Consider the following 13,666-nt stretch of genomic DNA (forward strand, 5'->3'; position numbering starts at 1 on the left):
ACCAGAGCAGATGTTTTTCTCTAGTACACCAACCATTCCAACACCAAGTGATTTGCACAATTTGGGAGGGTCGGAATGGCTCCAGAGGGGCTCAAATCTCAGATGGGCTTCAAATCACGACCTGATCTTGGCATCTGTAGCATCTTATTTTCACACGTCCATATTTCCCTGATAACAATAAGGTTTTTTACTTACCATGCCACTTACCCTTTTATTTTGCCTTCTTTCAGTCACCGAACAAGCCCACCTTTCCTCAAGAGAAGATCCGACCCTTGACCAGTTTGGACCACCCCCAGAGCCCATTCTATGACCCAGAGGGAGGGGCAATTACCCCTGTAGCCAAGCTGGTGGTGGAACGCATCGCTAGAAAGGTACATTATATCAGGACATTTTACAGATAGAGTAGGTCTAGATCACACTCACACATTTACAGAGATTCAACAATTTCCCAAGAGCAATTGCACACAGGGGAGAGAGAGAGAGAGAGAGAGAGAGAGAGAGAGAGGAAGAGAGAGTGACTGCCATCTTGTGCATTGAGCCAATTTAATTATAACTTACATGATAACTGTCACCAGCAAATTTACTCCGCTGTAGCTAATAGCTATTTATAATAATAATAATGCATTTTATTTATATTGTTTTTTTTTAACACTTTACAAAGTTTTTTAAAAGGAAATACAAATACCTAAGGAAATTTACACACTAAAGTACACACATTATTAAACATTAAAAGCAGCTCTAAAAAGCTGAATTTTGACATGTGATTTGAACATGGACAGATTGTTGCATGTTGGATGTGTTTGGGGAGAGAGTTCCAGGGGGAGGGGGCAGCTATAGAGTCGCCTGATGTAGATGCCAACACCTAACTAAATGAAACGTATTAGGTCAGGTCATGATTATATTATTATTATTATTATTATTATTATTATTATTGAGTAATTTTCAAGTATTCTACTGATAATAATAATCTTCCTGAAATGTAAGCTATATTTACTTTTTCATGAAAAATTTGTAATTTACTTACAATGCGTTTTTCAATTAAATAACCCTTGCAGGACTGATTGTTTTCATGTTGAAACAAGTGAACTTTGTGATGATGCTGTTGAACTATCTACACATACCACAAACACAAGCCTGGAAGTTGTTGAACTTGTTGAAAACAATCACAAATTTAAATTAAATTCGTAATATTGGCCAGTAAAACTGCATTTACAGTAGATATTTACCTGACATTGTTCAGTAACCATGATGACACAACACACACAACTCATGAAATGCCATTGTCACATAGAATGGTGATCTATATAAGACAACATTGTTTTCCTTGTGTCTGCAGGGAGAGCAGTGTAATATGGTCCCAGACACCATAGATGACATTGTAGCTGATATTGGACAGGAGGAGAAGGAAGAAGGTAAAGACACACACGCATGCATGCACACACGCACGCACACAAGAGGTGGGTCATCAGGGCCAGCAAGGCCTTCTCTGCTGGCCAAGAGATTGTCAGAATCAAAAAAAATATATTTTTATATATATATATATACAGTATATATTAATTTAATTTGTATTTTACGAAGTCCATTCCCACAAGTCTATTACCGTAATTTCATTGCTACTCTCTCCCTCGGTTGTGCAGCTTCCAGTGCATTTCATAAATTAGAGCTTTTATCCAATCAGATTTCCCTCTGTGCTGTCTCCGGGTGAAAAATCTTCTCTGAGGCCTGTAGTTGATTGTAATATTCTTTAGCCAATCAAACTTTGAGTTTGCCCTGTTGGGCGTATTCTTTGACATGCCAGAGCCTTCTAGCTTATTTTTATAGTCACTTAGCTGGCCCAGCCACCAATGTCATCATTTTTGGACCAGTTAGTATATGGTGGCCGAGAAGCAAAACTAGTTAGCATCACATAACCGTAGCAGTAACGTAAGTTCAAGTTTGTTTCAAGTTTTAGATGTAAAGTTAATGACTAAAAGGTGGATGTACTTTTTCTTCAAATGAGCAGCTTTTGGTAAGTTTAAAGGATTTTTCTGCATTTTAGGAAAACAATTATTAGCTATTACTGCTTGCTTTAGATTGTTTTTGGTGTTGAAGGTTTGAGCAGTGTGAGTGGCCGCTGTGCCTTTGTATGTGCGTGGTGGCATGTAAGGGCCGAGTCTGTTCGCAAGGACTAGGACACATTTCCTCAGCTGAACGAAGGTAGTGACGGAGTCTTTCGATGTTAGCCGCCATCCGTGTAGCCGTGATGGTAAAATTTCATGTCCCACCTATGAAATTTCAAATAATCTATATACAATATACAAAAAAATGCAGTCATTGTGTAAAAAACACATATATAAATACTTTTCTTTTTTCAAAAATATTATTGAAAATAAAAAAATGTCTCTAGCACCCACTTAAGTGCCATTTTTCTGTTGTCCCACCTTCTAGATAACCAAATTGAATGTTAAATACAACCGTTAAAATACAATTTAAATATCCCTTTTTTGTATGATTTTGTTTATCTATGCCTCTTTTAATTAAAGATGGATGTTAAAAGACCATACCACTCTGGTTTAGATCAGGGAGGCCGTTCCTCCCAATCACGCTTCTCCATGTGTCTCCATCATCGCCCATGTGCGCGTTGAAGTCCCCCAGCAGAACAATGGAGTCCCTCACTGGAGCCCTATGCAGGACGCCAGTCAAGGTCTCCAAGAAGGCCGAATACTCCGAACTCTTGTTAGGTGCATATGCACAAACAACAGTCAGAGTTTTCTCCCCCACAATCCGGCAGACGTAGGGAGGTGACCCTCTCGTCCACCGGGGTAAACTCCAACGTAGCGGCACTCAGCCGGGGGCTTGTGAGTATCTCCACACGCTCCCGGCGCCTCACACCCTGGGCAACTCCGGAGAAGAAAAGAGTCCAACCCCTATCCAGGAGTATGGTTCCAGAACTGAGACTGTGCGTAGAGGTAAGCCCCACCAGATCTAACCGGTAGCGCTCCACCTCCCGCACCAGTTCCAGCTCCTTTCCACACAGAGAGGTGATGTTCCACGTCCCTAGAGCCAGCATCTGCTGCCCGGGTCTGGTCCGTCGAGGCCCCTGACCTTCACTGCCACCTATGTGGCAGCGCACCCGACCCCAACGGTTCCTCCCACAGGTGGTGGGCTCCAGACGGATTCCCCAGGCTTCCTCCGGGCATGGTCACTCCATCTCTACCTCGATCACTCATAGGGTTTTTGAACCATTCTTTGTCTGGCACCTCACCTGAGACCACTTTGCCTTGGGAGACCCTACCAGGAGCACAAAGCTCCAGACAACACAGCGCTCAGGTTCATAGAGACACACAAACCTCTCCACCACGATAAGGTGATGGTTCCCGGAGAGGTTTACGGAGACAACCAAAATAAAATATTGACTTCATTTGAAATAAGATTTTCCAGTTTTGTAAGTTTTGATTTGTGTTTGCACTCCATGCGCCCGTGTATTTGAGCGACCGCCGGACATCGCAAACCGTCACCAATGAAAAATGAACTCTTCTGAGTTCAATGATAACTCACACAATAGTCTATGTCAGACGGGTCATAAGTTATGCAAGGGGGCGTGGCTTAAGCATAGGGGGCGGGCAAAACCATAACCAATGACAGAGTAACTCTTCTGAGTTCAATGATACCTCACACAAGACTCTACCTTAAACGGGTCATCAGTTATATAAAAGGGCATGGCAAAAGCATAGCGGGCCTCACACAAGACTGTACCTTAAACGGTTCAAAAGTCATAAAGGGGGCGTTGCCTGAGTACATTGGTGTGGTTAAATTATAGGGGGCGGCTCAGTATCATATGTAGACCACACATCATAAGTTTCATGTAAGTCGGATGATGTTTGTCATATAAGGCTGATATCATATTGCCAGCAGGGGACGCTTTGACCATTTTTCAAGTCAATTTTGGCCTAAAGTTGTCCTCAGGCCTGGACCCTTTCAGTTCAAATTTCGGGCAGATATGACAATGTACACTCAAGTTACAACACCACACCACGGCCACATCGTTCAACAAACAGTCTTGATTTTAATAACTTTTCATCGTTGAGGTCTTGAGATAGAAAACACCAAATTTGAAGTCGATCCCATGAAATCTCTAGGAGGAGTACGTTAAAGTCTGGCACCTTGACTTTTAGGTATACTTCCTGTTGCCACTAGGGGGCGCTATGACTTTGAGTGTCTATAGATGTCCTCAGGGTTGGACTCTTATGAATCCTGAAAATGTTTTAGCTGATTGGGCAATGTACACTTGAGTTACACCCACTTCCTGTTTCGTTGGCAAAACGCACAAATTTGACGCCCCGTCACGGCCATGCCCTATGGCCAAAAGTTTTTCTTTTAATAACTTTCACATCTTAAGATGGCACAGACAGAAGTCGATTGGATGAAATCTCAGATTTAAAGTAATTTTACAGACTGCTTGACTACAGTGTTAACTGTTACAAGAATATTTATTAAAATGTACTCTGGCGCAGTGCTCACTCCACATCACTTTCAGCAAACTGTTTCCCACAGGTTGAGAATTTACTTGGGGTGGTGGGTGGCGCAGGATGTGACGACACGGCAAGTGATTGCTGGGTTCAGTAATAAACTAGTCAAACAAAGGTGAAAAGGACTACATACATAACATTATCAGATAATTTAGAAAGAAATAACTATTTACATATTAAACAAATCAGACTAAAAGATGATACAGAAACAGATGAAAATATTGGGATCTGACACAATTTCAGGGTAGTTATTAGGAAAATATGTGACATGCCCTAACCTTGTTGAATATCGCGATGATATTACTTGCGATATTAAAATCTACTCAGTTCTGTCTTTCTGCTGCTTTCAGTATTCTGCTAAAATACAACAAATTTCCTCATTGAATTTAAAACAAATGACAGGGAAGTGTAGCCATGATGTGGTCTGTCAATTAAATGTTTTTTTTTTTTCAAATGTTAACGGTTCAGCAGATAAAATACCCGTAATACTATACTATGATCCATACAGAAAGTTACCTTATTATTATACAGCACTGTTTCCTCCTAAATCAGTAGTAAATTATTGTTCATTTTGGTTTTTAGATCATTGTTAATTGTTTGAAGTGTTTTAATCTGTGTTTTGGGCATCCTAAACATGCTGTTCTGTACTATAGATGTCTTGTTGCACTCATTGTCAATCTGATCTGAGCAGATTTCTGTCATTCAAACAACTCTGAGTTGTAGTTAAAACTTTTTACAGCCAAGAATGAAACCCTTTAAATGAAGGGTTTTATTCAGGCTCAAGTCCATTAAAACTAAAGGCTCGGCCAGCAATGATTAGCTCCGATTAGCGGTTAGCTCCAGTCAGCTCTGTTATAAATACTGTATATGGAGTGGAGGAGACTGCCGCGGACAGGGGTAACAACCATACTCTGATAAATGACGTTCGGGGAGCTTTCACAGCAGTGTGACCACTGTGTTTCTACGGTTTTATTAGTACAGTTAATCCTGTCCAGACCACCAGCAGCATGCTACTACTAACGTAACCCCTGAAGTGAAGCGTTGACCGTGTCATACACGCGGCATGTGACTTCACAAGGGGTAAAGGCTGGAGGCAGCTGGTATCTGTGTGCTTTAAAAAATACATTGTTTACAAAACACAAAATATTTGGATTTTATGTTCCTTGGCGGGTCTCAGTTTACCTGGGTAGGGTACAGTAGCTACCAAAAACATTTTCTTCGCTTCACCTGTTCAAATGACTGAACGTAATAACCCAATTGACTGTCCTGCTGTTACAGACGTGAATTCACGTTAACCACGGACAGTTGTCTCATTCAGCAACTCGCAGCAGTTCACACTGTTATTTTGTACAATTATAGGGAAAACACTGGAGAGTATGCTGCGCTAACATTACCATTAGTTGACACAAGCCTAACGTTACACAGCTGCTAATACAATTGAAACGAAAACTGTGTTTTCAACTGTGTTTTCATTTATTATTTCAGATTTATTACTGTCGACCCCATGCCTTCCAATGTAAATACCAAGGCAGTCCTGTCACAGAGGCCGGGCGACACAACAAGCTGCTTTCAGCCATGAAAGATGCAAACTCACTCCTCGTTGCAGTCCACTTTTTTATTAAATTGGAAGCAAAGTAATATGACAGTATGGGTCGGCAAACATTTAAACCAACGCTTTAAATGAAACAACTGAAAATAAAAGGTTTAACATTAACATGTTTCACTAAACCAGCAAAAACTTTAAGCTAATGTATATTTACAATTGCTTACATTAGCAAGACTAAGCCTACTAGTTACATAGTTGATTTGGCTTGAGTTTATGAAAAGTTAAACAACACAATTGAACTAATTCAAGTGGGCCATTTAGTTTAGGTTTCACAGACAGTCCAAAAAAATGGCGACTCAACCCCAGGGCAGAGACGTCAAGTCCAGGGGGAAAGCCTACGTCAGACTACTACTGAAATATTTTAACAGTGTATATAATAGTTCTCCTTTAAACTTTCAACTGCTAAACGATCAATTAATCTATTAAAATACAATTAAATTGGTTGCCTAAACATTAAAGATATCATTCACTGATTCTACCTGGTCTACACAGTGATTCACTGTCATTCATGAATTGAATTCAACATTCATTGTACTCGTTTTCTTATTTATTTATTTATATTTAGTAGGTCCGTTGTGTAGTTAGTAGGTCAATAAACATTTCATTTCTAAAAAAACATTTCATTTTCTAAAAAAACCCAACCCTGGTAATATGTCATAAAGATTTGATATAAGATATTGATATATATTTAGTCTATAACTGTTTACTGCAAGGGCAGGGTGTGTGTCTTCCACTCTGCGACTGTAGTACATGATGCGCGCCCCCTACTACATGTTCACATTAGAAAGATGCAAAGGGATGTAGACTCAGACTCTTCTTTAGTGACATAGTGCCCTATTTTACCGATCTTGACCGGGTGGCGATGTTGTTGTGGCCTCTCGGGCGCATCTCCTCAAGTCTGAAGAGGATTGCTGCAGCCATGGAGCGTGGGCCTCCAAACGCACCACCTGCTCCTGTTGCGCCCCTTCCTCCTCCCCTCACTCCATCTCCGTCCACCCGCTCCACCAGGAGCACATTGGACATTGCCACTCCCGGACCCTCAAGTGTCCAATAGTAGTGTAGTGGTAGTGGTAGTGGTAGTGTAGTAGTGTCCATAGTTCAACATCACGTCTCCTTAAGTTCTCTAATATTTCCTCATTTATGTCATCAACACATCCATGATTCATGGAAATGTTGTGTAAAACACAACAAGCCACAAAGAATGCTGTGACTTTTTAAGGACTGTACTGTAAAGTGCCTCCTGACCTATTCAAACACCTGAAGCGCATTTTCAGAAATATTTTTCCTAGTAATTATGTATGGTTTCCATATGTATGTATGTATGTATATTAATATTAAAAAACCTCATGAAGTGAAATTTTCATGCCATGGGACCTTTAAGTGAGCGACCAACTGAGAGAGTCAGCGGCAGAGGATTTTGTTTCTGATTTAAGTGACATTTCCCCTATTGAGTTAATGTTAGTGTTATATCCGCATTTTAAACTGTCAACTGAGTGTCAATGCTGTTTCTTTCCTAAACATGTTCATAAAATCACACTTTAGTTGAGAGGTGTGGATGTTGTAGGGAAAGCTAATGAAATACGATAACAGTGAACATTTTGCAGATGTGTCATTGTTTTTCTAAAAACATGAACTAAGTGGCATTATTTTTTTTACAAAATGTATTAGCTAACACAAATTTGTTGTATATGAATGTAAATTTTAGGTGACAGGGTTGCAAAAATTCTAAATGTTTTAGTTCTATCATGGTCTCTTCATGTTATAAAAAACATATCCCAAAATGTTAAAACTTTTCCTTTAAACCGCCCTATATTTGCAGCCATAGTTCTCTGAGAAGTCAACGTGGACTGCACATTCATTCGCAGGGAGGTTCAGCATCAAGGCCTGTGAGAAAGCATATTGCTGCCTGATGTTATAGAGATGGCACCTGAACTTCTGGAGCAAAGTGGCAAACATTTTCACCAGCATTTTTTGGGAGCATTCTAATTCTTTTTTCAAAGTGATCTTTGAAGTTGCTCCAGAATTATTTTGTGCACCTTGTCTACAGTGGCCCACTGAAGGTAGGACACACGATCAGTGGCTCTGTAGTGGCTTGTAAATGGATAGGAATTACTGCTGCATTCCTCACATTCCCCATACACACATGTTTTGCTGGTGGTGTCACACGTGATGGCTTGTGTCAGGCTCTCCAAATTAAATGTGTCAATTATGTGCATCTGGTGGAGCTTTTTTGCGATAAAGCCTAGATTTTCATGTTGTTTGCACATAAATGTTTTGCGATCTGCTAATGTTGGATGCACAACCCAGTAGGGGTGAAGTGTGCAAAACAGGGAGTATGATAAACGGTGGTTGATCTGCTCAGCCAGGAACTTCAAATGGAGGATCTTCATTGACTCCACAAGTAATCTTTTCTGTATTTAGGGCCCGAGCGCCGACAGCGGCGAAGGCCCTATTGAAACTGAAGGAATTTTTTTCTTTCTATTATTATTTTCCCGTCAAATGAATTATTTTCTTTCTATTATTATTTTCGCGTCAAATGAATTGGCTTTTTGAGGGGCTTAATATATTCAAAAACTCACCAAATGCGGTGGTCGCATCAAGTCTGGTGAAAATTTACGTATTTAAAGGGTTTCGGGAATATTGGCTCGCTAGCGCCTCCTAGAAAGTTAAGAAAATTGAGCCCCTGCAGTGCGTTTAACGTAGACTCACGAAACTTGGTAAACATATGTAACATGTCAAGATGTACAAAAAACTTAGAGCCATACCCTAAACCCAACAGGAAGTCCGGCATTTTTAATTAAATGTTCAAAATTAGTGCGATTTTGGCCATTTCCACATGTCGTACTTTAACGAACTCCTCCTAGAGATTTCATCCGATCAACTTCAAACTCGGTCTGTGCCATCTTAAGATGTTAAAGATGAAAAGTTGTTAAAAGAAAAACTTTTCGTCATAGGGCGTGGCCGTGGCAGGGCGGCCATTTGGTGCGTTTCGCTGCCGAAACAGGAAGTGGGTGTACCTTGAGTTTACGTTGTCCGATTACAACGAAACTTTTCAGGATTCATAAGAGTCCAACCCTGAGGACAAATCAAGGCCGATATTTACTTAAAGTCATAGCGCCCCCTAGTGGCAACAGGAAGTAGGCCTAAAAGTCAAGGTGCTATACTTTAACGAACTCCTCCTAGAGATTTCATCCAATGGACTTCAAACTTGGTCTGTACCATCCCAACACCTTAACGATGAAAAGTTATTAAAAGAAAAACTTTTCGTCAGACGGTTTGGGCGTGGCGTGGCGGCCATTTTGAGTGTTTAGCGATGAACAAAGAAGTTGTTGTAACTTGAGTGTACGTTGTCGTATCTGCCCGAAATTTCTCACAATTGACAAGGGTCCATGCTTGAGGACACCTACAGGCCAAAATTGACTTTTGGTCATAGCGCCCCTCGCTGGCATCAGGAAATCTGCCTTATATGACAAACATCATCCAATTTACATGAAACTCAGAATGTAACCACGCCCACTTACTCAGGCCCCGCCCCCATTCATAACATTTGAACCTTTCAAGGTAGAGTCCTGTGTGAGGTGTCATTGAACTCAGCAGAGACTTCATTCTTCATTGGTGATGGTTTGGCCCGCCCCCTAAGCTTTAGCCACGCCCCCTTTCAAAACTAATGACCCGTTTGATGCAGAGCCTTGTGTGAGGTATCATTGAACTCAGCACAGACTTCCTTTTTAATTGGTGATGGTTTGACCCGCACCCTAAGCTTAAGCCACGCCCCCTTTCATAACATTTGAACCATTTAAGGTTGACCCTTGTGTGAGGTATCATTGAACTCAGCACAGACTTCCTTATTCATTGGTGATGGTTTGGCCCACTAACCTGACTCCGCCAGATGGATTGCTTCGCATTTGCTCGGCATATCCATCTGGGAACTTTCCGTTGGAGAACTTTTGGGAAGGGGCGGAAATACTGGTTAGCTGATTGGATGAACCATCTGTCTATCACCTATGTTGGTGATAGACGGGCCAAATCAACCAATCAGATCCACGAAGCGTAGGAAAATACAACCACAAGCCCGCCCCTGCTGCTGCAGGCAAAGCATAGCTCGTTAGCTCAGCATGCAAACATGTTGGTAAAGGATATTTGCCGTTTGTGTAATGAGAATTTAGGAATAAAAGGCACCATTTCACGTTCACGGACCATATTCCAAAAGAAGGATCCAAGAGAAAAAAAGCATTAGCGAGCGGCTACCGCTGTCTGAAAATACTGGTTAGCTGATTGGATAAACCATCTGTCTATCACCACCTAACCCACCTCAAAACCAACGCTGATTGGCCCGGTCGTTTGGCTAACGGCTCCAAATTTTCTCTGCCTCAAGATGCCAGACTGATCTGCGAGTGGAAAACTGGAGCTCGCGAGATCAGGACGGTCTCACGAGGCTATTGGCCCACCCCCTATGCTTAAGCCACCCCCCCTTTCATAAAACCTTACCCATCTAAGGTAGAGTCTTGTGTAAGGTATAATTGAACTCAGCTGAGAGTTCGTTTTTAATTGGTGATGGTTTGACCCACCCCCTATGGTTAAGCCACGCCCCCTTTCATACCTTTTGACCGGTTTAAGGTAGAGTCTTATGTGAGGTATCATTGAACTCAGCACAGACTTCCTTTTTAATTGGTGATGGTTTGACCCGCCCCTACGCTTTTGCCACGCCCCTTTTTACAGCTAATGAACCACATGACGTAGAGTCTTGTGTGAGCTATCGTTGAACTCGGCAGGGAGTTCCCTTTTCATTGTTGACAATTTGCGGTGTCTGAGTGCCGCGCGAATGCACGGTCGCAAGGAGCGGCGTCCGCCGGTAACCCCGACGCGCACAGGGGCGCGAGGGTCCGTCCATCGCTGCTCGCAGCTTTAATTTCTTCTTTTTTTTGGTCAATGTTTGCTTTTTTCCAGTTGTGATCCTGTTGACATCGTCACGTAAAAAGAACAACCTCACCTTGGATCTCAGTATGCCAGAAATCCCATTGTGTTCCTTTCTCTTGTAGCAGCAGACATTTTCATTTGCAAAGTTTTTCCACCTCCTTCTTGAAAATCCAAAAACCTCCTGTGTCAATTTCTATAGTTTGTACTTTTTCAGAATTTTGTGGGTGATTAATCCCACAATAATTTGTCTGTGACTCTCTTTCTTTGAATTTACATATTTGGTACACACCTCTTCAGCTGCTGCTGTATGAAACAACAGAGTTCTCCTTCTGGATGTGCGCGTGACATGACGGAGCAACTTGTTGATCTTGTTGAAGACGTAGTCTTGTGTGAGGTATCGTTGAACTTGGCAGGGAGTTCCCTTTTCATTGTTGACGATTTGCAGTGTCTGAGTGCTGCGCAAATGCACAGTAGCAAGGAGCGGCGTCCGCTGGTAACCCTGACGCGCGCAGATGCGTGAGGACCCGTGCATCGCTGCTCAAAGCTTTAATTAGGGCCCGAGCGCCGACAGCGGCGAAGGCCCTATTGAAACTGAAGGAATTATTGTTTCTTTCTTTCTTTCTATTATTATTTTCCCGTCAAATGAATTGGCTTTTTGAGGGGCTTAATATATTCAAAAACTCACCAAATTTGGCGGTCGCATCAAGTCTGGTGAAAATTTACGTATTTTAAGGGTTTCGGGAATAGGCGCACAAAAATGGCTCGCTAGCGACCCCTAAAAAGTTACGAAAATTGAGCCCCTGCAGTGCGTTTAACGTAGACTCATGTAACTTGGTAATCATATGTAACATGTCAAGATGTACAAGAAACGTCATTAGAGCCATACCCTAAACCCAACAGGAAGTCCGCCATTTTGAATTAAATGTTCGAAATTAGTGCGATTTTGGCCATTTCCACATGTCGTACTTTAACGAACTCCTCCTAGAGATTTCATCCGATCATCTTCAAACTCGGTCTGTGCCATCTTAAGATGTTAAAGATGAAAAGTTGTTAAAAGAAAAACTTTTCGTCATAGGGCATGGCCGTGGCAGGGCGGCCATTTTGTGCGTTTCGCCGCCAAAACAGGAAGTGGGTGTACCTTGAGTTTACGTTGTCCGATTACATTGAGACACCTACAGGCCAAAATTGACTTTTGGTCATAGCGCCCCCCGCTGGCAACAGGAAATCTGCCTTATATGACAAACATCATCCGATTTGCATGAAACTCAGAATATGTGGTCTACGTGTGATACTGAGCCGCCCCCTATAATATGGCCACGCCCACTTACTCAGGCCACGTGGCCTTTCATAACATTTGAACCGTTTAAGGTAGAGTCTTGTGTGAGGTGTCATTGAACTCAGCAGAGAGTTCCTTCTTTATTGGTGATGGTTTGACCCGCTTGATTTTGTCCTGTAGGTGTCCTCAGGCCTGGACCCTTGTCAAGCGTGAGAAATTTCGGGCAGATATGACAACGTACACTCAAGTTACAACAACTTCTTTGTTCATCGCTAAACACTCAAAATGGCTGCCACACCACGCCCACACCGTCTGACGAAAAGTTTTTCTTTTAATAACTTTTCATCTTTAAGGTGTTGAGATGGTACAGACCAAGTTTGAAGTCCATTGGATGAAATCTCTAGGAGGAGTTTGTTAAAGTATAGCACCTCGACTTTTAGGCTTACTTCCTGTTTCCACTAGGGGGAGCTATGACTTTAAGTATACATTGGCCTTTATTTGTCCTCAGGGTTGGACTCTTATGAATCCTGAAAAGTTTCGAGCCAGTTGGACAATGTACCAAATTTGAAATTGATCAGATGAAATCTCTAGGAGGAGTTCGTCAAAGTACGACGTGGAAATGGCCGAAATCGCATTCATTTCGAACATTTAATTCAAAATGGCGGACTTCCTGTTGGGTTTAGGGTATGGCTCCAATGATGTTTATTGTACGTCTTAACATGTTACATATGTGTACCAAGTTTCGTGAGTCTACGTTAAACGCACTGCAGGGGCTCAATTTTCTTAACTTTCTAGGGGCCGCTAGCGAGCCATTTTTGTGCGCCTATTCCCGAAACCCTTAAAATATGTACATTTTCACCAGGCTTGATGCGACTGCCAACTTTGCCCCTCAAAAAGGCAATTCATTTGGTGTAATAATAATAATTCCTTCAGTTTCAATAGGGCCTTCACCGCTGTCGGCGCTCGGGCCCTAAATATTAACAGTCTATGGTTAGACCCTAATGTTCACAGCCCAGACTAGCAGCTAGCTTCTACACATCTAATAGCCTGTATGAGCCAATTAGATGTATGTGAATTAATTTAGCCAGTGTCCTACATACGTTGTCCTACGGAAGGGGTGGGCAATTCATTTTCCCAAGGGGCCATATGAGAATCAGGGACTGTTGTGAAGGACCGAAACAATAGGCTAAACTCAATTCTGCTCACTATGAATTTTATGTCAGGCGGCACGTTTTCAAACGTCTCCTTTTTCTCTGGGCATATTAGTTCAGCAGAGTGCACCAAACACTCTTTAATAAACTCCCCTTCAGAAAATGGCTTACTGTTTTTGTGGGATATTACAAAGCTGGTCTTGACTAC

General features: G+C 41.9%; 1 protein-coding gene across 3 annotated transcripts in view; it reads left to right on the forward strand.

The window, feature by feature from the left end:
- LOC114560050 (spondin-1) overlaps window positions 1-13,666 on the forward strand; it is a 290,808-nt gene that overhangs the window by 200,203 nt on the left and 76,939 nt on the right. For all 3 annotated transcript variants that reach the window (XM_028585198.1, XM_028585200.1, XM_028585201.1), the window contains exons 9-10: window positions 231-371; window positions 1,337-1,412. In XM_028585198.1, coding sequence (XP_028440999.1) covers window positions 231-371; window positions 1,337-1,412 — 217 coding nt within the window. The remainder of the gene's footprint in view (window positions 1-230; window positions 372-1,336; window positions 1,413-13,666) is intronic.

This window comes from Perca flavescens, chromosome 8 (genome assembly GCF_004354835.1).
Source record: "Perca flavescens isolate YP-PL-M2 chromosome 8, PFLA_1.0, whole genome shotgun sequence".
NCBI lineage: Eukaryota > Metazoa > Chordata > Actinopteri > Perciformes > Percidae > Perca > Perca flavescens.